The 23659-nt window shown below is 37.1% G+C and overlaps 7 protein-coding genes across 7 annotated transcripts; all 7 read right to left on the minus strand.

Moving 5' to 3' along the window:
- Positions 1-1320: 1320 nt before the first annotated feature.
- Positions 1321-1999, minus strand: LOC108069488 (uncharacterized). The gene is made up of 2 exons (XM_017159581.2): positions 1923-1999; positions 1321-1868 (listed from the first exon to the last, which is right to left on the minus strand). The coding sequence occupies exons 1-2, from the start codon at positions 1996-1998 to the stop codon at positions 1429-1431; spliced, it is 516 nt and encodes a 171-aa protein (XP_017015070.1). The 5' UTR covers position 1999; the 3' UTR covers positions 1321-1428.
- Positions 2000-5910: 3911 nt separating this feature from the next.
- On the minus strand, positions 5911-9136 carry Sr-CI (Scavenger receptor class C, type I). Its single transcript, XM_017159601.3, has 4 exons — positions 8902-9136; positions 7837-8374; positions 6461-7350; positions 5911-6385 (listed from the first exon to the last, which is right to left on the minus strand). Exons 1-4 carry the CDS (start codon positions 9119-9121, stop codon positions 6027-6029), a joined length of 2007 nt encoding a protein of 668 aa, XP_017015090.2. The 5' UTR covers positions 9122-9136; the 3' UTR covers positions 5911-6026.
- A 1122-nt stretch (positions 9137-10258) lies between these two features.
- LOC138912379 (uncharacterized) lies at positions 10259-12240 on the minus strand. Its single transcript, XM_070213118.1, has 5 exons — positions 12060-12240; positions 11299-11836; positions 10815-11236; positions 10317-10529; positions 10259-10278 (listed from the first exon to the last, which is right to left on the minus strand). Exons 1-5 carry the CDS (start codon positions 12238-12240, stop codon positions 10259-10261), a joined length of 1374 nt encoding a protein of 457 aa, XP_070069219.1.
- Positions 12241-12835: 595 nt separating this feature from the next.
- On the minus strand, positions 12836-14059 carry LOC123003263 (Scavenger receptor class C, type III). Its single transcript, XM_044395286.2, has 3 exons — positions 13831-14059; positions 13068-13608; positions 12836-13001 (listed from the first exon to the last, which is right to left on the minus strand). Exons 1-3 carry the CDS (start codon positions 14057-14059, stop codon positions 12836-12838), a joined length of 936 nt encoding a protein of 311 aa, XP_044251221.2.
- Positions 14060-15022: 963 nt separating this feature from the next.
- Positions 15023-15911, minus strand: LOC138912381 (DNA topoisomerase 1-like). Its single transcript, XM_070213131.1, has 2 exons — positions 15848-15911; positions 15023-15785 (listed from the first exon to the last, which is right to left on the minus strand). Exons 1-2 carry the CDS (start codon positions 15883-15885, stop codon positions 15023-15025), a joined length of 801 nt encoding a protein of 266 aa, XP_070069232.1. The 5' UTR covers positions 15886-15911.
- A 1351-nt stretch (positions 15912-17262) lies between these two features.
- Positions 17263-19881, minus strand: LOC138914237 (uncharacterized). The gene is made up of 4 exons (XM_070219378.1): positions 19653-19881; positions 18890-19430; positions 18736-18823; positions 17263-17691 (listed from the first exon to the last, which is right to left on the minus strand). The coding sequence occupies exons 1-4, from the start codon at positions 19879-19881 to the stop codon at positions 17668-17670; spliced, it is 882 nt and encodes a 293-aa protein (XP_070075479.1). The 3' UTR covers positions 17263-17667.
- A 1448-nt stretch (positions 19882-21329) lies between these two features.
- Positions 21330-23103, minus strand: LOC138912389 (uncharacterized). Its single transcript, XM_070213158.1, has 3 exons — positions 22923-23103; positions 22155-22692; positions 21330-22092 (listed from the first exon to the last, which is right to left on the minus strand). Exons 1-3 carry the CDS (start codon positions 23101-23103, stop codon positions 21330-21332), a joined length of 1482 nt encoding a protein of 493 aa, XP_070069259.1.
- Between the last annotated feature and the right edge of the window lie 556 nt (positions 23104-23659).

Below are 23659 nucleotides of genomic sequence, written 5' to 3' on the forward strand. Positions count from 1 at the left end.
CTTTTTTTGGCCAAAACCCATTTTTTTAAAGTCGTTAAACTAAAATTGTGTTTTCTAGAATACTTTAACAGAAGACCAATCTTCAATGTTACGTTTCAGGAATTTCGATAGAGGCCGCCTCTGCTAACTTACAGCTGTTAGATCAGCTGCTGTATGTTGCATTTTCACGCCTCAGAAATTTGACGCAATGCTGAGACTATTTAATTGCTAAAAATAAGAGTCTTAAAGCAATTTAAGTGGAGTTTTTTGAATTAATTCAAGGGAGGGTAGTGTGCACTAAGTATTTGTGTGATTAAACAATCTAAATTAATCGTGGTTTTCTTGTAATCGATTTTTTTTGTGACCGGTCTAACATGAATATTTTTAAAGAAAACCAATTTTTAAATAGAGATACAAAGCGAGTCCAGCGGAGTCCATCCATCAAAGCTTAGGGAATTAAAGAGTAAGGAATTCTCTTTAAAATTAATGTAGTCAGAAAATTCACTTTTTTCGATTCTTGGAGAAATTTAGTTTTTTAGATCATAACCTCAAATTTTGCAATTGCCCCTTTGTTTGCACTGTGGAAGAAAGATATCAATAGACATACATTTGAAATGTCTTCTAAAGTAAGGCAAAAACACTTATCGCTACCATTTGACAATAAAAGCGGACTTAGGAGGTTGTAAAAAGAAAAATAAAGCTATAACTGTATCAAAAAATGAAAGAAATGGCATGTAAACTCTGAGAATTTTCGGTTCTATGAAACTAAAAGAAATATTCTTCCGATTTTAACACAATTTTCTGTGTGGTTTTAATACTGTATTAAAACAGTACTTATCAAGTTTTATGCATTTATCTCTAAAAATAGCAAAGTTGATCTGATCATTCCTATGGCATCTATATGATACAGTTGTCTGATCCGAAAGATATTCATGCAGAATATGCGTTGTGATAAATAATAACGATTGCTAAAGTTTTACTTTGATATCTTTAAAATTGATGAAGTTATTAATATTGGCCAAAAAAAGTGGTCAAATTCCCCATAGTGCGTAGGAAGCCCAAGAATATGTGTGGAAAATCTTAACTTTCTAGCTTTTGTAGTTTCATACGGACGGACAGACGGGCATGGCTAGAACGACCCGGCTAGTGACCCTGATCAAGAATATATATACTTTATGGGGTCGGAAACGCTTCCTTCTAGCTGTTACATACTTTTGCACGAAAACAATATACCCTTTTACTCTACGAGTAACGGGTATAAAAATATTATGTCATGTTAGTTAAACTTTAATGGGGAAACTTAAGTTAAACTAACTTCATTTTAGAATCAAATGAAGAAAATACAATTACCTTTTTATTGTTTACAAAATGTACAGGAGCTTTTCCAAAATTTTGTATGCCTTTTAAAATGTTTTATTTTGATTAAACTTGTGTAAATCCTTTACGGGCTTATCGGGCCACTAGAACCTCGTATTTGTCATACTTGACCGTACTTCCTGAAACGCGGCAGACCTTTAAGCTGAGAATCAGGGTTCCGGGAAGCTGACCAAGCGACGTTATTGCGCGGCAAACGAAAACCCTTTCGTCACTGATCGAGGTTCCAACGGCTACCAAACCCCTCTCGTATTTTCCATCATGACTGGTTATCCACTCGAAGGAGGAGTTGCTCGACGTCACCAAGAGCTCATAGTTTTTGGTACCTACATAGGCATATGTGCCGTTGCTCCACGTGATTTCACCGGTCTCAGCAATCACCTGAACGGGAAATACGCCTTCGTACTTCACTCGTCCTACGTATACGTAATATCCGAGGGTTGAGACGCCTCCCAGTACAGCGTTTTTGGGAAATGGCAGCGAGAGGAATCCAGCTACCCAAGTGTGCTCGGTATCTACTGATTCAAACGGCTATATTGAGTCCAGAGAGGAAGTCCAGATAAACTCACCGTACTCTTCTGGATCTGCCAAAACCACCAGAAACAAGGCCAAAAGAGCCGCCAGCAAACAAACCACTTTGACCATCTTGAAGCGAGAACTGAGATTTTTTTAAATATTGTGCTATTTATAAGAAATTTCTTTATTTACCAAGTGAACTTATCAGAAATTAGCAATCAGTTTGTTAGATATTGCACCTATAAAATCATTCAAGGCAATAGGAAAACTATCACCATATATCTTGTCATTTCCTCAATTCTAGCAGGGTTCGTGATATATATAAAAAGTATATATTTTTTATACTTCACAATGCATTGCAATGGAAACGTTTTTTAATATATTTAAACAATGATTATCTTATCTCCTTTTAATTATTAGCTGTCGTTATTAACGAGCTCTGAAGTGCGTTCAGTTCGCCATAAAATAGTAAATGATAACTCTTACTGTTACATTTTCCGAGAAACTCGCACTCGACAACTTAATAAGGGCTTTCTAGTTTTTCCTTTGTGTGTATTTATTTAAATGTAGTCACAGTCTTGGGCAAAAATACTGGCTGACACACACAAGAAGTGCAAAAAGATCTGCAGTCGACAACAACTTTGGAGAACTGATAACGGACGGCAACAGGAAATGTCGAGACCAGGCAACAACAACAACTGCAGTAAAGGAGAAAAGGGGTGGAGGGGGAAAGTGGAAACTCTGGTCAAGCTGGCAAAAGGAAAAGCAGCAGTGTGCAGTGAACAAAATTAAATTTTTTACATAGTCTTATCTACAACTTTGTTATGAAACTGAGTGGAAATTGGTAAATATTTATAATATTATACATTTTAAATAAAAAATATATATTTAAAGAACATAAAGATACCTTAAATATTTAAAAATACATTTTATAGCTCTGAATAATTTTGGAAAACATTTTATTTATTTGTTTTTATTTTTTTTTATTTAAATCCACAAAGTTTAGAACTGTCATATAAAATTTATATTCCTCAAATTCATTCATTTTCGTAGACCGTTTTTTCTCTGTGTAAAGTCCCAGTGCCAACGATAAAGTTGCAGTCTGCTCCGCCATAACTTGAGTGCATAAATCTTGGCCAGGTTTTGTGTGTTGCCTGAAACACCCCTTTTGAGCCCCTTAACCCCCCGAAACCCCCACACACGGTGACATCTTTGGTGACTGGCACATTAAAGTAGCCAAAACTCAACTCCACTCCTCGCCACTCGGATTTCACTTCCACTTCCACTGACCAGTGTCCAGACACTGCATAATAAATTGCAGCCGTAGTGTTATAAATATTCGGAGGCCCCTGGGTCCTGGCTCTCCCATGTTCCATATCCTTCGTATTCCGATTGGGATCTTAGGCAACAATTTCGCACATGGAGATTAAAAGGACAAAACTGAAATGCTGACGCAGCTGATAGAAATGTGAAAACAATAAAAACGTAATGCAGAGACATTTTTATGTCGTGGGGGGATATTGAGGAATGATATATGCATACGCCACCAAAAACACACTTGCAAAAAAAGGGCACTTAGATTTGCTAATTAGATTTTAGTAAATGGTATTACTCTTGGCTAATTTTCTTAAAAAAAATATTCCTTAAAATTAAATTGTATACAAAAATGTTATATTTTAAACCATTAAAAAATAATGTTTTCAGGATGGGATCATTTTCTTATTTATTTTAAAAGAATTTGTAATTTTTGTAATATCATATAATTATCATTTTTTATGTGCTTCGCTTTACAAATTTTCGATTGTAAGAAATTCTATTTAATTTTTTATCAAGTCATTATTTTTGTAATGCGTCTCAAACTACCGTAGCTTTTAGCTAGACATTCCTGACATGTTGCTAACTTGAAAACAATAATAATGCAGTTGCTGTCGCTTTTTCTTGCCGCCCTACCATTTTCACCACTTAGTGGTCAAGCCCATTGGGGGAAAAACGGGCTGAGTAGGAGGGTCGATTTTCCACCTTTCCACCAAATATGCGGCGACAACAATAAATTAATGCGATTTATTGCCGCGATAAGAAGAGGACAGCCGCAGGCCTAGGGACTTGGCAGGGAATAAAGCAGGGTATCAAGGGTGCGTCCCCTTTTTACCAACGTTTTAGCGACGTGTGTGGGCTTGTCCGGAATGCGATAGATAAGGTGAGCCTGAGCCCCTTAAAACCCCTTGAAACCCGCCCATTACCACGCAATTTTCCATGCAAAAATTTGTCCCCAGGAAATTTACGATGCTCCACATGCAATGCAGCCGAAAAAAACCTAAAAAATGTATATATAGTCCAACCCTTAACCCCTCGCAGTTTGCAGATAAGCCGACTTACTTACCATTTAATTAGGTCCTCAATGAGCATTAGGGTGAAAATGCGCCAAAAGCAACTTGAGGCACGCCTCCTGTCTGGCCCATCAAAATGCCTTTTTAATTAAAACGGGAAAAGTAGGAAAAAACAGCAGAGGAACAGGAAAATTCTCGCCGCCAAATGATGTGTGAGGAGTCGATAGAGAGCGACGGCGGGCGTTAAATCACAATGGCAAACAGGAAGTCAGGAAAAAAATAAAAGTTTCGGGTGGTGGAGAGGGAAAATCCCAAAAAGCAGCAGGGGTGCATGCAAAACGCTGCGGAAAACTCAAGGCTGGAAAATCTTGTGTGAAAATTTGTTGAGCGTGCAAACTTGCTATTTCGTTGGGCTTTTTGGTCTGGGAGTCGTCTGGTCCAGGGGCAATAATTGCCGTGAAATGCCCAGAAAAATATTTCTGCTGAGAGCCGCACAAATTGTTCTTACACGGTAAAAAACTTAAAATTTGTAAAAAAGAAAAAATTAAAAAATATATATTTCAAATGTTCAAAAAAAAATTAAACATAATATTATAATTAATTTGATTTTTATTTTATTTTAAATTTTTATTTGATTAATTGCAATAAAAATATGCTTTCATTATCATTGTACTTTCTGGTAATTTATTTGTTTAATAAATTGAAAATGTGTAAATTGAAATGTGTTTAAATTTTTCACAACAGCTAAAAATATTTGAATTACAAAATGTAAATTAAGTTTTCTAATTTGTAGGACGAAGAATGAATAAGTTTACATATATTAATTTTACAAAATATTTTTATTTTTTTTACTGTGCAAATACTTTTACAGAAATGATTTTCATTAGTTCCCCTTTGCATTCTTAGTTTCAGTTGTAATTTTCTGTATTTCTTCCGGTGCAGACAAAGGGTGTGATGGAGGTTGTCTGGTTACTGGTTGTCTGGTTACTGGTAAGTGGTAACTGGTAACTGGTCCCGTGCCAGACGCTAAGCTGCCAGTAAATCACAACCGAAAGCCGCTGTTAAAACACGAGCCGGCCCACGGAAAACTCGGAAAATTCTGTTGGTGGTTGCTTTGGCTTGGGGTTTTTCGGTTAGGTTATTGGGTCTTCAGCGTTTTCCTTCCCTTCTTTTTTTCTCGTCCATCGCGGCAGCAGTCGGTGGTTGCAACAGCCGCTGGCAGGACACGTGCAACAGCCGGATTCCAAGGAGAGGGCGGTAAAAGTATGGGATATGGGGTGAACTGACTGACAGCAGCTTCAGAATCCGCAGGAACTCGGAGCCGGAGGCATTCTTTCCTAGAAACTGACACTCCCCACAAGATTTGATTATAGACGCAGATCGGGGTGGCTGCTTTACTCCTTCGAAGCTCGTTAAATGCGTCCAAAAGTGATTCATTCCCGAGGGTTAACTTTGCGGAACCCATAATGTGTAGCAGCTACTTCCCACCTGCCCTTCGCATCTTCAGTTTCCTTGCCCTTTTCATAGACACAATATTGCCTAATTTGATTGGGTTATTCAAAGTTATTCTTGGAGAGTATTTGAATTTAGAAGGGAAGGGTACTTCTTCCCGAAATGCTTATTTATCTAATAACTTTATCATCCTTTTGCCATTTCCGAAAGGCGATTGCACAGTCTTAAGTATCTGGTATTGTCACAAATACATTTGACTCATTTTTTTTTTTTGTTTATTTCATATCATACATATTTCATAACTTCCTATACAATAGGCATAAACATAAGTAAATTAGATTGGGACATTTTTTGTCCCCCCATGAAGATAGATCACCCTCATAGATCGGTTCTATTGCGTATGTCCACGCCCATTTCCTCGAAATAATCACCGTCTTCGTTATCGGTGTCGCACAATGGATCATTTATGCTACTTCTTCGTGGCTGCCTCTTCAGACTCTCGAATGCCTTCTTGAAACTCACGGCCTTCTCGCTGATATTTCTCGATCCACTGATTGGTAATATCCAGCGTTGGCCGACATTGGCCAAAACTACCACTAGGACTACGCCGACCAGAAGGTACAGGACTATTAAAGCTGGATTCGGGTTACTCTCGTTCGTGTCCATGTGCCCAGCGATTTCCTCAGGGTCAACCTTCCAAGTTATGCGCTTCTTCGGCTTTTCAGTGGTGCTGATTACTGGGGGATTATATTTAAAGTAATAAAATATAAAAAAACTATATTTCTTAAATCTCAATGAAATATCTTGCTTACCTAAGATTTTTCGGGTACTTGAACTTGGTGGGGTGGTTCTCGTTGGAGTCGTTGTTATCAAATTATTCTTTTTGGTTGTAGTTGTGGTTTTTTTTGTTGTTACTGTGGTTTTCTGTGTTGTAAAAACTTTTCTAGTGGTTGTTGTTCTGGGCGTTGTGGGTGTGGTTGTTGGCTTTCGTGTTGTTGAACTTGTTGTTGTTGACTTTCGTGTTGTTGAAGTTGTTGTTGGCTTTTTGGTGGTTGTTGTTCGCTTCGTTGTCGTTGTGCTCTTTGTGCTTGTTGCCTTTCTTGTTGTTGTGGTCGGTTTCGGTGTTGTTGTGGTTGGTTTGGGTGTTGTTGTTGTAGTTGTTGGCGTCGTTGTCCTTTTCGTTGTAGTTGTTGTGGTAGTTGTTCTTTCGGTCGTTGTTGCTAGCCTCTTTGTGGTGCTAGTGGTTGTTGTTGTGGGGGTCGTTGGTGCTGGTGAACTAATCTCATCTTCGGTCGTTGTGTCCATCCCCTTGGCGCACTCCTCGAAATAGTTGAGGCAACAGGTACCCTTCGAGAGGCAATCTTCGTCACAGCCACAGCCAAGGATGTAACCCCTTCTGGTTGTTTGGTAACCGGGATCGGTGGCTCCACAGCGCCCCGTGCAATTCAGCATGTCGAAGACCAGTGGCTCTTCGCTGCTGGCCGTCGGTGGTGCCGGTGGTTCGGTGGTGGTGGTAAAGCCATCCACCCCACAATCGCTGCCCGTCATAAGCTTCACATCGTCGATGGCAATGTCCCCAAAGACGGCTTTCGCATCCGTGGCCGTAAAGATCACCTGAAAGTCCTCCTGCATTTCGTCAATGGTGATAGTATGCTCCAGCCACTGGGCTCCCTGTGAACCAGTCATCTCAAATTTGCTCGAGCTAAAGAGTAAGGCAAAGAATTATGACTGGTATTAAATGGGAATAATTAAGTGGCTTAATTAAAGAGTTCTTAAAAAACAGAATTCTTTAATTCATCGATTAACTAAAAATATATTAAAATATTAAATGAATTTTTGCAAATATTATGCTGTTTAAAAACTTTCTAAAAAGTTTGTCTTTGAAATTTAAAAGTGCAAGAAAAACCATATGAAATGATCTAATCCTTTTTTGAATACAGATTTTGTATATAGAATGCCAAAATATATTTCTTTTCCAAAAAACTTTTACTGATTCCCTTCTGAAATATTTTTTAAATTTTTTTTCTAGAGCTAGAAAGCTCTATATATTAATTTTTGAGAAATTCGTAATATTCCGAAAGGCCTTAGCTAGACCCATTCTGATAATACTTTGGGTAAATTCCCCCCTCTTTATCGCGTTGCATGCGCCGCCTTATCGAATTCTTCATCCGCTCGGGGCGAAACTCACTTGGCCCTGAACCTGTTCCACATGTCGGTCAATTTCATCGAGACGGGCTTTACGGACACCACCAGACTATCCACGCCGGCGCCGAACATGAAGTAATGGAACCGGAAGCAGCAGGCGGTCTTCAGGCTGAGGTCTTTCGAATAGATAGGCGATAGCAGGTGGTAGCTCCCGAAGGCCCCCAGCTGGGTCTCCATGCGCATATAGTGGCCGCCGGATGCGCTGGCAAAGGTGTGATCGTGATGGGGACCCGTGGCCAGGGAGTGGAACTCGGAAACCGCACTCACGCGCCGCCAGGGCTGCCGGAAGTTCTGCTCCGCCTCCCAGCCGCACTGATCCTCGGTCTCAAAGTCGCAGGAATGATCACCCGTGTGGTTGCTACGCAGACAGGATCCCAACTGGGTGTTCCACTCCTCGCCGTCGCAGAAGGCCGTGCGACTGCCGACTAGCACATAGCCATCGCGACACATGATCTCCGCCCGCAGGGAGTTTCTTTCAATCTGTCCATTCTCAGGCACGTCGTGCTCCTCGCAGCCCCTTCCTTAGAAATTGGGAATATATAAGGGATATCAGTTATCAGGAAAATTAATTTATTTGTTATTTATTTAGCTATCCTCCATCTTTAATATTTCCTTATCGGTTTTTTATAATTCGAATTTAATGTATATACAATTTTTAATTTTTAATATTTATATATTTCAAAACCCACATATTCTTTTATATCGAGGATTTCGAGAATACAACATTTAGTTCAATTTGTTGTTGAAAGTTAAGGTATAACAGAAAACTGCATTTTACTTTTCATTTATTTCCAATCATTTTTAAAAATCTAAAAAATAAATATCACAGTAATTTATTAAAATCAATTTCATGTTTGTGTTTATTTAATATTTTTGATATTATTATTTTCTCTTAAAACTTTTGAAGTACCTTTATTGGCAGATCGTTGAACTATAAATATTAATTATTATAGTTTACATTATTTAGTATTAAAGATATTATTATTTTCTCTTATCAGTCAGTTAAACTTCAATCGATGTGAATTTTGTATTCATTTTTTCCACTCACTGGCACAGAAGGGTTTTTCCCCCCGAAGGCGACCACTTCGATCGCAGGTTTTCATTAGCACTCCCTGCAGCGAATAACCGCGATTGCACCGGAACCTCACAACATTTCGCGCTCGAAAATTTACTTGGCCATGATCCAAATCTAAAGATCTTTCACAGCGACCATTTGTGTGATCTATACTGTATATCAAAAGCAGTGCCAGAGTCCAGAAAAATTCCATTGTAGGGAATACGATGCACTGTACTCGATGAATATATATCTCCGAAAGCTGACAGAAGACTGAGTGCCGATCGATGCTCGGCAGCTTTTCGAGTCTCGAGATTTATCAATTGAGCGTTACGAGGAGCGGGTCTCTAAGTGATAAGTTCTGAAATAACCGCAAATCGCTGGAGGCCCTCCGGATTCTCATAACCGCCATAGAAGATAAACACTTTATCTTTAATTCACAATACTTTATTACAAATAAAACGAGAAAACAATTTCACCAAACAATAAGAATTATTGTGCCGGCTGTTTTATAATAATAATCAGCTTAATACTCCTATTTTACTAAGTCCTCTCACTTGTATAAAAGAGTGATCATTGTTAATATAGAGAAGACTATGGTATATTTTTCCCAACCCTTCGAACTAGTTGCTCCACTTATCCTGTAGGGATCCTGTTCAGAAGATGCGATGTTTTCGGGAGATCTGCACTCTCCTTTCGTCAGTTTCACATCATCGATGCCAATGTCCCCATAATAATTGTCGGGTTCAGAGGCGGTGAAAACCACCTGGAAGTCCTCATTCATCTCGTCGATGGGGATCGAAAAATGAAGCCACTCGGCACCCTGATCGCCAGATTTCAAGAATTTTGTGGGCCTGAAACAGTAGAAAAATGTATATGTTAATTTCAGTTTACTTATAACAATTTATGTTTTTAAGAAAAAAATGTATTTAAATAATTGAGAATTAAATTTAAAAAAAGGGTAAAAGAGCGCAACTAATTTAGTAAAAGTCCATATTGTTTTAACCTAATTAAAATACTAAAAAAATATTAAGTACTAACATATTCAATAAATATTAAAATATTAAAGGTCTAATTGACTTACACCTTTTCTGGTTCAGTCTCCATGTCACCAACATCTAATGATTTGGGTATCACTGAGACATTTAAGCTTTTAACTCCTGTCCCAAACATGAAGATATAGAACTCAAAGCACGAGGAGTTGCCCAAAGTCAGGTTCTTGGGAAAGATTGGGGAAAGAAAGTGTTCGACTGCCCTGAATCCGGTACTCGTTTCCATGCGAATAAAGTGTCCCTGGGTTTCGCTATTGAAGGTGTGATCTCGTTGGGGACCCGTTTTGTTGGAATGAATATCACTCGCGGCACTGATCCTCTTCCATGGAGTATTACCGGCACTATGGGCCTTCCAACCGCACTGATCCTCTCCCTCAAAGTCGCATGAGTACTCCAATTTCTTATGGGCCTTCTTACACGATCCCAATTCAGTGTTCCACTCATTTCCGTTGCAGTATGCGACTTTGTTGCCGTAAAGGACAAATCCTTCGTCGCACTTCACCACTGCTTTAAAACCATCGTTAAAGACAATGCCATTCGGGGGATTCGTGGAATTGGCACAGCCATGCTCTAAAAAAGAGTAAGTGTCAACGGTTTAGTTTAATTTTAAAATATAGCTTTTGAAATAACTTGGTTAAATTTGATTATAACAAGAGAGAACGCAATAGTGAGTACCCCGACTATCAGTGCGAGGGAGACGGAGATATGCACCCAGCAAAGCGACTGCTTGCACTGCTTGTAATCCATTATTTCTCATTGCTTATTACTTTTTAATGTATGGTCCGATTGGAAAAATTTCTTCTACATTTTGATAGGTATAAATTAGCGCAACAAACATTATTAAGTTTTACTTACTCCCACAGAACAGTCGCTCTCCTCTTATAAGTCCCTTAAGGCAATCGTCATTCAAACTTCCTTGTAGTGTGTATTCCGAATCGCACTTGTACTTTGGGCGACCGTTTTCCAATGTCACATTGCCATTGCTCAAATTTATGGAGTCATAACAGTTATCCTTTTTGCTTGTGGTAATAATCGATTTGGTGGTTGGAGTAGAGGTTGTGGGCTCTGCTGGCGTTGGTAACGGAGAAGCTTTGGGCTTTTCGGCTATACACTTTCCTCTCGTTAATTTCACGTCGTCGATGGCAATGTCCCCAGAACGAGATTCGGGATCCGAGGGTGTGAAGACCACCTGGAAGTCCTCTTCCATCTCATCAATTGGAATCGAATAGTATTGCCAGTGGGAACCTTGCTCGCCATATACAGTTAATTTGGTGTACCTGAAACATTTAATTTTATATAAGAACTTTTTCCGAGAAAAATGTAAGAATTTAAAACTTACATCGCCTGGAAATCATCCCACATTTGTTTTACATCCATTGATTTAGGTTTCACTGACACGACTAGGTTTTTCACACCTGTTCCAAACATGAAGGTATGAAACAGAAAGCACGATTTGTTTCCCAAAGTTATATCCTTGGGATAGATGGGGGATACAAAGTGTTCGGGTTCGAATAAATTGGAACGGCCCGTTTCCATGAGAATAAAATGTCCTTCGGTGTCGCTATCGAAGGTGTGATCCCTCTGGGGACCCGTTTTGTTGGAGTGAAAATCGTTAGCAGCGCTGTTCTTCCTCCATGCACCCCCTCCATGCGACTTCCATCCGCACTGATCCTCACCCTCAAAGTCGCAGGAGTATTGCACGGATTGATTCGTCTTCTGACACGATCCCAATTGAGTGCTCCACTCGACTCCGTTGCAGAATGTGACATTGTTTCCGTACAAAACGAATCCTTCATCGCACTTGAGCACTGCCTTTAATCCATCGGTATTGACAATTTTCCCAATCTTCGGTTGTGGAATCTCCTTGCAACCCTTCTCTAGATAAATGGGATATGATTAGGGTCATTTCTACCTTATTTCATGTCAATAGAAAGCCGATATTATTTATGTCAAATTTATGATTTAAACCAATGATTTGAATAAATAATAAGATAAACATAACATAATGATACGAATAACTTGAACTTCAACAAATATTAATGCACATAACTAATTTGAAAATACTGATCAAAAGCTTTGTTACTATTTAAATCTACTTACTTGCGCAGAAAAATTTTTCCCCTCTTAAAAGACCTTGTTTGCAACTTTCCAATGGCAATTGTCTTTCAAGAAGTTCATATCCGGAATTGCACTCGAATTTTGGATAACCAATACCAATAGTCATCGTGCCATTTGCCAAATTCACGGTTTCCTCACAGAAGTAGCCCATGGTTTTTCCCATGTTACTAAGTATAACTACAGACAGAGCCCAGAAAACGGAAAAAGCTGGGGGACCCATTGCGGAGTGTATAGTCTTTGAAAGCCAAAGAAAGACTGACCCTGAATTCAGCTCAATTCCCTGAATATAACTCTTGAAATATGGTTCACCACAGGAAGTGTAGATTTGTAGATAAGGGCGCTATATAATAAAAAAACATTACTAGCAAGAATTTTGAATGTTTCATATTATTAACTAAGAACGCAGCATTGATTCAAACAGGCTGTTGATTCATTTTGGGAAATCATTTTTAAATAAAAAAACAATCGCCTTAAGCCGGATCTAAACTAGGCTCAATTTCCTGAATATAACTCAGAAAACATGTTATCTACCAGAAGTGTAGATTAGGGAGCTCTATATATTCTGGTATACATTTTATGTAAGAATTTTGAGTTTCATATTTCTAGGTAAAATTATTAAGATAAGATGAATGAACAGTAATTCATGCCGGGCTTTTGCCTTATATAATTCAGTCAAAAAAGTATCCGGGAAAAAGAAATTGTACTATATTGTATAAAGTATATTATACATTTTATCATAATTTCTTAAATATTTAATCTCACTGTTCGATAAATTCCACATCGTCGATGCCAATGTCCCCGTTTAGAGAGCTGGGTTCCGTGACTGTGAAGACCACCTGGAAATCGGTCTCCATTTCACCGATATGGATGGAATGGCTTTGCCAGTTGGTTCCTTGATCGCCGGATACAATGAGTTTGATGGAGCTTTAAGCATTTAATTATTTTAATTAATTTATATTAATGAAAAGGTGTACCAAATTATTTACTGACCTCTCCCTGAAACTCTGCCACATATCCTGGACTGGCATTGAAAAGGGTTTCACTGAGATTACCAGGCTTTTACTTCCCGTCTGAGACATGAAGAGTTGGAACTGAAAGCGCAGGGAGTGGCCCAAAGTCAGATCCCTGGGATAGATCGGCGATATGAAGTGAGAGGTCCGGGAAGCATGAACCTGCGATTGCAAGCGAATAAAGTGTCCTTGGACGTCGCTTCGAAAGGTGTGATCCTGCCGGATGCACTTTGTTTTTAGGAAATCAAACGCAGCACTGACTCGCTGCCATGGCTGTGGTATTGCTACACTGGCCTCCCAACCGCACAGATCCTCCCTCTCAAAGTCGCAGGAAAAGTCACCTGGGTTACTTTTCTTCTGGCAGGTTCCCAACGGAATTATCCACTCGGTTCCATTGCAGTAAGTTCCGGGATTTCCTCGGAGAACGAACTCTTCATCGCATTCGATCACCGCCCTTAAGCCTCCTCCGTAGGCGGATATAAATCCGTTTTCTGGCTTTTCGAAATCCCTGCAACCCGCCTCTAAAAAATAAAATAATTAATAATACTATTATTTTTGTTGTTTTGAATGAATTTTTATAATAGTCGAGAACCACATGTAATATATTATTTGATTTCTAATTAGATACCTTTTTCTAATAAGCAGTAATCTTAAATTTTTATCTCATAAATTATAATAATTTTTACTTTTAATTATTGTTATTTTTATTTTATGAATATAAAAAAAATACTTATACCACTCACTGGCACAGAATCGCTTCAAAATATTTCCGCTGCCGAGATGCCAAGATTTTCCCTGCAATGTGTATCCCCGATTACACTCGAACTCGATGTTATCACCTAGGAACACACTGGATGTCTCCGTAACTTTTCCGTTGGCCAGGCTAATGTCGAAATTACAGTTTTCATTTGGTTGGGCAACGTTAAATAATATAAATATTGTTAGTGACCAGAAAAGAACTGCAAAAGCCATTGAAGCTAAAAACTGACTGAACTGAACGAATCTTTTGTAGAAATGAGCTCACCACGTGAAGTAAATAATACACACATTCTTATCTTATTATACAAAAAGGCCAAATATGTTATATTTGATTATTTAGCGTATTATATTAAATACAGGGTGTTTTATACTTGACTGGATTATCGCAAAGTGTTTTGTGCGTTTTAGACGTATTCCAAAAAATAAATGTAATATAAGCACTTATACAAATATAATTTATGTTATAATTAATTAATGCTTATAAAGAAATTAACTAACATTTCTTTATTATTTTCAAATTTCTTAAGCGTATTTATTTGCGTTTAAAGTTTACTACTTTGGATGTTAATGTTAAGAAAAATGCGCAGGGACTGCTTTTCAAATGAAGATAAGAAGTTTATTATCGCTTACTCCCAAAAAATGTGTAGCAAATTTATTACTCATAAGTAAAATATTTCCGCCTCGCAAGTGAAAAAAATGGATCGTAAGTTCTGATAAAGTTTATTTAGAAAACAAACTTTCTTGAAAAGTTAAATTTTTAAGAAATGGTCTGATTAACAAAATATTTTTTTTATCCATGTTGATAACTTTAAGTTTGGAATAGAATTATCAAACTTCTCAATCTAAAGTTATTTTAAACAACTTGAAATATTTGAAATTTATATACTTACATCAATGTTCCACTTATAGGAAAACATATCACAAAAAATGTATTACAAAAACCCTGGCATTGTACATTGATGTTCGTAAATATTATAACGGATTTTGGTTGGAAATAATTTTTGTGACACCCCGATAATAAATGCAAATTAATGTATTGAATTTATTTGTTAGCAATTTGAAAGCTTTTTGGCTCGTACCTAAATATATTATTTAAATTAATCTGATTAAGCAATTGAAAATATAAATGTATAAGAAAATACAAATTTTCGCAATCCAAGTCAATTACTAAAACTTTTAAGCAACCTTTTTCTCATATTTAAAAGAAAAGTATTTTAAGAGGTAGTTTTTCGGTACCCCCTTAAATAATAATTCTGTCCAAAGTGCACTGATTGACTTCGGATCCTTGACTTTTGTCTGCTTTTCAATCACGGTTGTCGAAGTCTCAAAAGGTTTAGGGCTTTCGGTAGTGGATTCCTGTGACTTTTCTTCATTTTCTGAGGACTTTTCATTTTCATTGGTCTTTTCGCCGCATGTCCCCAATTCAGGTGACCACTCGTTGTTCTGACAGGTTGTGGTTTTAGATCCTTCTAGATCGACTTCATACGCACAGATTATCTCCGCTTTTATGGCATCGGCGGCAGCAGAGAAAGCCTTCTCCTTATTATAATATACAATAAAACCTCTCTCTGGTTTCGGCATCTCAGGACAACCCGGCTCTTCAACATCTGATGGATTTTTTGACGAGTGACCATTGTTAGATTCAGGCGATTCTGGTGCTTTCGTGGACGATGGCGTGACGGTTGTGAATGTAGATGATGTAGTGGTTTCAATTTTAGGGCTGCCATTTTCATTATCTGGTAACGGAGAAGCTTTGGGCTTTTCGGCTATACACTTTCCTCTCGTTAATTTCACGTCGTCGATGGCAATGTCCCCAGAACGAGATTTGGGATCCGAGGGTGTGAAGACCACCTGGAAGTCCTCTTCCATCTCATCAATTGGAATCGAATAGTATTGCCAGTGGGAACCTTGCTCGCCATATACAGTTAATTTGGTGTACCTGAAACATTTAATTTTATATAAGAACTTTTTCCGAGAAAAATGTAAGAATTTAAAACTTACATCGCCTGGAAGTCATCCCACATTTGTTTTACATCCATTGATTTAGGTTTCACTGACACGACTAGGTTTTTCACACCTGTTCCAAACATGAAGGTATGAAACAGAAAGCACGATTTGTTTCCCAAAGTTATATCCTTGGGATAGATGGGGGATACAAAGTGCTCCACTCGACTCCGTTGCAGAATGTGACATTGTTTCCGTACAAAACGAATCCTTCATCGCACTTGAGCACTGCCTTTAATCCATCGGTATTGACAATTTTCCCAATCTTCGGTTGTGGAATCTCCTTGCAACCCTTCTCTAGATAAATGGGATATGATTAGGGTCATTTCTACCTTATTTCATGTCAATAGAAAGCCGATATTATTTATGTCAAATTTATGATTTAAACCAATGATTTGAATAAATATTGTAAAATAAGATAAACATAACATAATGATACGAATAACTTGAACTTCAACAAATATTAATGCACATAACTAATTTGAAAATACTGATCAAAAGCTTTGTTACTATTTAAATCTACTTACTTGCGCAGAAAAATTTTTCCCCTCTTAAAAGACCTTGTTTGCAACTTTCCAATGGCAATTGTCTTTCAAGAAGTTCATATCCGGAATTGCACTCGAATTTTGGATAACCAATACTAATAGTCATCGTGCCATTTGCCAAATTCACGGTTTCCTCACAGAAGTAGCCCATGGTTTTTCCCATGTTACTAAGTATAACTACAGACAGAGCCCAGAAAACGGAAAAAGCTGGGGGACCCATTGCGGAGTGTATAGTCTTTGAAAGCCAAAGAAAGACTGACCCTGAATTCAGCTCAATTCCCTGAATATAACTCTTGAAATATGGTTCACCACAGGAAGTGTAGATTTGTAGATAAGGGCGCTATATAATAAAAAAACATTACTAGCAAGAATTTTGAATGTTTCATATTATTAACTAAGAACGCAGCATTGATTAAAACAGGCTGTTGATTCATTTTGGGAAATCATTTTTAAATAAAAAAACAATCGCCTTAAGCCGGATCTAAACTAGGCTCAATTTCCTGAATATAACTCAGAAAACATGTTATCTACCAGAAGTGTAGATTAGGGAGCTCTATATATTCTGGTATACATTTTATGTAAGAATTTTGAGTTTCATATTTCTAGGTAAAATTATTAAGATAAGATGAATGAACAGTAATTCATGCCGGGCTTTTGCCTTATATAATTCAGTCAAAAAAGTATCCGGGAAAAAGAAATTGTACTATATTGTATAAAGTATATTATACATTTTATCATAATTTCTTAAATATTTAATCTCACTGTTCGATAAATTCCACATCGTCGATGCCAATGTCCCCGTTTACACCCAGAAAAAAATATGGACTTAAAACCCAAAAAATGGACTTAAACTAAGGTAATATGGACTAATTTTGGACCTAAGGAATCTTAGACTTGTTTTAAGTCCTAACACACTGACTTGTTTTAAGGCCATGATGGTCTTAAAAAAAGCCCATATTACCCAAAAATTTAAGCATTTAGATATTCATCTAAACTTACAAAAGCAGTTAGCCACTCGAAAATTTAATAAGGGCGTAGCCCAGAGGAAACTATGCCAGTTCCCGGTTATTTTGAACCGGGTTCGAGTCCAGTACAAGACATGTTTTATTTTTTTTTTTTACATTTATTTTTTAATTTTATTGTTGTATTTATTTTTTATTGTTATTAGTAAATGAATTTTACAACTGAAAAAAACTTTCAACTCATTTGCACCAGTGGGATTCGAACCGGGGTCCTCTCGCTTCAGGGGCAGACACCTTACCAGTCACACCATCAGACACTGTTAAGTACATGTGTCTAAGCGACACATAAAGTCATTTTTAAAATTTTTTATTAGATAAAAATTATTAAAATATTATGTGTACGCCGCACTCTCTTACTAAGCTAACATCTCATATGGATAAGATAAACATTGTTAATTTAACAGCATAGCTAACATATTTATGACTATTTTTTATATACAGTTGTGATAGATGAAAATATACTGATATTTACTGTTGAGAATACTCTTACAAAAATTCGGAACGATCGGAGCATTAGAACCGAAGTTGTAGCTATTTATAGCGCACTACCACTACCTGCACATCGGCCGTTACAAACTTGAAACTTTAAACGCGATTATCTCAGAATCTTGTTTTTTCGAAATTACCTTTGCGGTGGACACGATTACTATAAAACTATTAATCCGATCGACACAAAATTGACCACTTATTTATTATAACAATAGCTAGTCCTTGAACGAAGGATTTAGAGCGTCTTTAATTGCATATTATTTTCCTTTTAGGGATACTTTTCCTAAAAATACATTGAAGCCAAATCATCAAACTTGTGGCTGTCCATACATTAAGTAATTAGCAAATGATTACTGTATGGCAAAAAAAAACTAAATGTATAGTTTTATACGTTTTCGCTATATAAAAAATCAACACAATAAAATTAATTAAACATTTTCTTGAAAATATAAAAACAAATACATATATTATTGTTTATAGACTATTTTTTTTAAATATACTCATATATGGGTAAAATTTTGATAAGTACCAAGATCGTAATTTCCTTCCGAATAATAAAAAATTATTTGTTTTTATTTTTCGTTAAAAAAAAAGTTTTTTTGTGTTGTTTATGGGCATGTGCTATTTTTTAGGTAGTGGACTATATTTCACGATTTTAATTCCTTAAAATCTATGGCCTAAAATTGAACATTTATGGCCATTTTTACTATTTTTAAGTCCACAATGGCCTTAAATCACCATTTTAGGCAATGTAGTCCATGTTTCCTTAAATCTAGGAATTTTTTTTTTCTGAGTGTAGAGAGCTGGGTTCCGTGACTGTGAAGACCACCTGGAAATCGGTCTCCATTTCACCGATATGGATGGAATGGCTTTGCCAGTTGGTTCCTTGATCGCCGGATACAATGAGTTTGATGGAGCTTTAAGCATTTAATTATTTTAATTAATTTATATTAATGAAAAGGTGTACCAAATTATTTACTGACCTCTCCCTGAAACTCTGCCACATATCCTGGACTGGCATTGAAAAGGGTTTCACTGAGATTACCAGGCTTTTACTTCCCGTCTGAGACATGAAGAGTTGGAACTGAAAGCGCAGGGAGTGGCCCAAAGTCAGATCCCTGGGATAGATCGGCGATATGAAGTGAGAGGTCCGGGAAGCATGAACCTGCGATTGCAAGCGAATAAAGTGTCCTTGGACGTCGCTTCGAAAGGTGTGATCCTGCCGGATGCACTTTGTTTTTAGGAAATCAAACGCAGCACTGACTCGCTGCCATGGCTGTGGTATTGCTACACTGGCCTCCCAACCGCACAGATCCTCCCTCTCAAAGTCGCAGGAAAAGTCACCTGGGTTACTTTTCTTCTGGCAGGTTCCCAACGGAATTATCCACTCGGTTCCATTGCAGTAAGTTCCGGGATTTCCTCGGAGAACGAACTCTTCATCGCATTCGATCACCGCCCTTAAGCCTCCTCCGTAGGCGGATATAAATCCGTTTTCTGGCTTTTCGAAATCCCTGCAACCCGCCTCTAAAAAATAAAATAATTAATAATACTATTATTTTTGTTGTTTTGAATGAATTTTTATAATAGTCGAGAACCACATGTAATATATTATTTGATTTCTAATTAGATACCTTTTTCCAATAAGCAGTAATCTTAAATTTTTATCTCATAAATTATAATAATTTTTACTTTTAATTATTGTTATTTTTATTTTATGAATATAAAAAAAATACTTATACCACTCACTGGCACAGAATCGCTTCAAAATATTTCCGCTGCCGAGATGCCAAGATTTTCCCTGCAATGTGTATCCCCGATTACACTCGAACTCGATGTTATCACCTAGGAACACACTGGATGTCTCCGTAACTTTTCCGTTGGCCAGGCTAATGTCGAAATTACAGTTTTCATTTGGTTGGGCAACGTTAAATAATATAAATATTGTTAGTGACCAGAAAAGAACTGCAAAAGCCATTGAAGCTAAAAACTGACTGAACTGAACGAATCTTTTGTAGAAATGAGCTCACCACGTGAAGTAAATAATACACACATTCTTATCTTATTATACAACAAGAAAGGAAGCTACCTTCGGCCAGCCGAAGCTTATATACCCTTGTAGATAAAAGAATACTCACTCGGTGCAGTTCCAGGGATTCCAGATTCAGCGTTTCGATTTATTTCAATTTTGTTTTTAAGTAGTCAAGAATCAAAACGCCTACTTCCTACAAAGTTACAATGAATTTTCTTATATTTGTTTGGGAGCCTTAAGATATAGTGGTCCGATCCGGCTGGCTCCGACATATGTACTACCTGCAATAGAAAGAAGACCTTCGGGAAAGTTTCATCGCGATAGCTTTAAAACTGAGAGACTAGTTCGCATAGAAACGGACAGACGGACAGACGGACAGACGGACAGACGGACAGACGGACATGGCTAGATAGACTCGGCTATTGGTGCTGATCAAGAATATATATACTTTATGTGGTCGGAAACGTCTCCTTCACTGCGTTGCAAACATCTGACTGAAATTATAATACCCTCTACAAGGGTATAAATAGGCCAAATATGTTATATTTGATTATTTAGCGTATTATATTAAATACAGGGTGTTTTATACTTGACTGGATTATCGCAAAGTGTTTTGTGCGTTTTAGACGTATTCCAAAAAATAAATGTAATATAAGCACTTATACAAATATAATTTATGTTATAATTAATTAATGCTTATAAAGAAATTAACTAACATTTCTTTATTATTTTCAAATTTCTTAAGCGTATTTATTTGCGTTTAAAGTTTACTACTTTGGATGTTAATGTTAAGAAAAATGCGCAGGGACTGCTTTTCAAATGAAGATAAGAAGTTTATTATCGCTTACTCCCAAAAAATGTGTAGCAAATTTATTACTCATAAGTAAAATATTTCCGCCTCGCAAGTGAAAAAAATGGATCGTAAGTTCTGATAAAGTTTATTTAGAAAACAAACTTTCTTGAAAAGTTAAATTTTTAAGAAATGGTCTGATTAACAAAATATTTTTTTTATCCATGTTGATAACTTTAAGTTTGGAATAGAATTATCAAACTTCTCAATCTAAAGTTATTTTAAACAACTTGAAATATTTGAAATTTATATACTTACATCAATGTTCCACTTATAGGAAAACATATCACAAAAAATGTATTACAAAAACCCTGGCATTGTACATTGATGTTCGTAAATATTATAACGGATTTTGGTTGGAAATAATTTTTGTGACACCCCGATAATAAATGCAAATTAATGTATTGAATTTATTTGTTAGCAATTTGAAAGCTTTTTGGCTCGTACCTAAATATATTATTTAAATTAATCTGATTAAGCAATTGAAAATATAAATGTATAAGAAAATACAAATTTTCGCAATCCAAGTCAATTACTAAAACTTTTAAGCAACCTTTTTCTCATATTTAAAAGAAAAGTATTTTAAGAGGTAGTTTTTCGGTACCCCCTTAAATAATAATTCTGTCCAAAGTGCACTGATTGACTTCGGATCCTTGACTTTTGTCTGCTTTTCAATCACGGTTGTCGAAGTCTCAAAAGGTTTAGGGCTTTCGGTAGTGGATTCCTGTGACTTTTCTTCATTTTCTGAGGACTTTTCATTTTCATTGGTCTTTTCGCCGCATGTCCCCAATTCAGGTGACCACTCGTTGTTCTGACAGGTTGTGGTTTTAGATCCTTCTAGATCGACTTCATACGCACAGATTATCTCCGCTTTTATGGCATCGGCGGCAGCAGAGAAAGCCTTCTCCTTATTATAATATACAATAAAACCTCTCTCTGGTTTCGGCATCTCAGGACAACCCGGCTCTTCAACATCTGATGGATTTTTTGACGAGTGACCATTGTTAGATTCAGGCGATTCTGGTGCTTTCGTGGACGATGGCGTGACGGTTGTGAATGTAGATGATGTAGTGGTTTCAATTTTAGGGCTGCCATTTTCATTATCTGGTAACGGAGAAGCTTTGGGCTTTTCGGCTATACACTTTCCTCTCGTTAATTTCACGTCGTCGATGGCAATGTCCCCAGAACGAGATTTGGGATCCGAGGGTGTGAAGACCACCTGGAAGTCCTCTTCCATCTCATCAATTGGAATCGAATAGTATTGCCAGTGGGAACCTTGCTCGCCATATACAGTTAATTTGGTGTACCTGAAACATTTAATTTTATATAAGAACTTTTTCCGAGAAAAATGTAAGAATTTAAAACTTACATCGCCTGGAAGTCATCCCACATTTGTTTTACATCCATTGATTTAGGTTTCACTGACACGACTAGGTTTTTCACACCTGTTCCAAACATGAAGGTATGAAACAGAAAGCACGATTTGTTTCCCAAAGTTATATCCTTGGGATAGATGGGGGATACAAAGTGTTCGGGTTCGAATAAATTGGAACGGCCCGTTTCCATGAGAATAAAATGTCCTTCGGTGTCGCTATCGAAGGTGTGATCCCTCTGGGGACCCGTTTTGTTGGAGTGAAAATCGTTAGCAGCGCTGTTCTTCCTCCATGCACCCCCTCTATGCGACTTCCATCCGCACTGATCCTCACCCTCAAAGTCGCAGGAGTATTGCACGGATTGATTCGTCTTCTGACACGATCCCAATTGAGTGCTCCACTCGACTCCGTTGCAGAATGTGACATTGTTTCCGTACAAAACGAATCCTTCATCGCACTTGAGCACTGCCTTTAATCCATCGGTATTGACAATTTTCCCAATCTTCGGTTGTGGAATCTCCTTGCAACCCTTCTCTAGATAAATGGGATATGATTAGGGTCATTTCTACCTTATTTCATGTCAATAGAAAGCCGATATTATTTATGTCAAATTTATGATTTAAACCAATGATTTGAATAAATATTGTAAAATAAGATAAACATAACATAATGATACGAATAACTTGAACTTCAACAAATATTAATGCACATAACTAATTTGAAAATACTGATCAAAAGCTTTGTTACTATTTAAATCTACTTACTTGCGCAGAAAAATTTTTCCCCTCTTAAAAGACCTTGTTTGCAACTTTCCAATGGCAATTGTCTTTCAAGAAGTTCATATCCGGAATTGCACTCGAATTTTGGATAACCAATACTAATAGTCATCGTGCCATTTGCCAAATTCACGGTTTCCTCACAGAAGTAGCCCATGGTTTTTCCCATGTTACTAAGTATAACTACAGACAGAGCCCAGAAAACGGAAAAAGCTGGGGGACCCATTGCGGAGTGTATAGTCTTTGAAAGCCAAAGAAAGACTGACCCTGAATTCAGCTCAATTCCCTGAATATAACTCTTGAAATATGGTTCACCACAGGAAGTGTAGATTTGTAGATAAGGGCGCTATATAATAAAAAAACATTACTAGCAAGAATTTTGAATGTTTCATATTATTAACTAAGAACGCAGCATTGATTAAAACAGGCTGTTGATTCATTTTGGGAAATCATTTTTAAATAAAAAAACAATCGCCTTAAGCCGGATCTAAACTAGGCTCAATTTCCTGAATATAACTCAGAAAACATGTTATCTACCAGAAGTGTAGATTAGGGAGCTCTATATATTCTGGTATACATTTTATGTAAGAATTTTGAGTTTCATATTTCTAGGTAAAATTATTAAGATAAGATGAATGAACAGTAATTCATGCCGGGCTTTTGCCTTATATAATTCAGTCAAAAAAGTATCCGGGAAAAAGAAATTGTACTATATTGTATAAAGT

The sequence above is a fragment of the Drosophila takahashii genome, chromosome 2L (genome assembly GCF_030179915.1).
Source record: "Drosophila takahashii strain IR98-3 E-12201 chromosome 2L, DtakHiC1v2, whole genome shotgun sequence".
Lineage (NCBI taxonomy): Eukaryota > Metazoa > Arthropoda > Insecta > Diptera > Drosophilidae > Drosophila > Drosophila takahashii.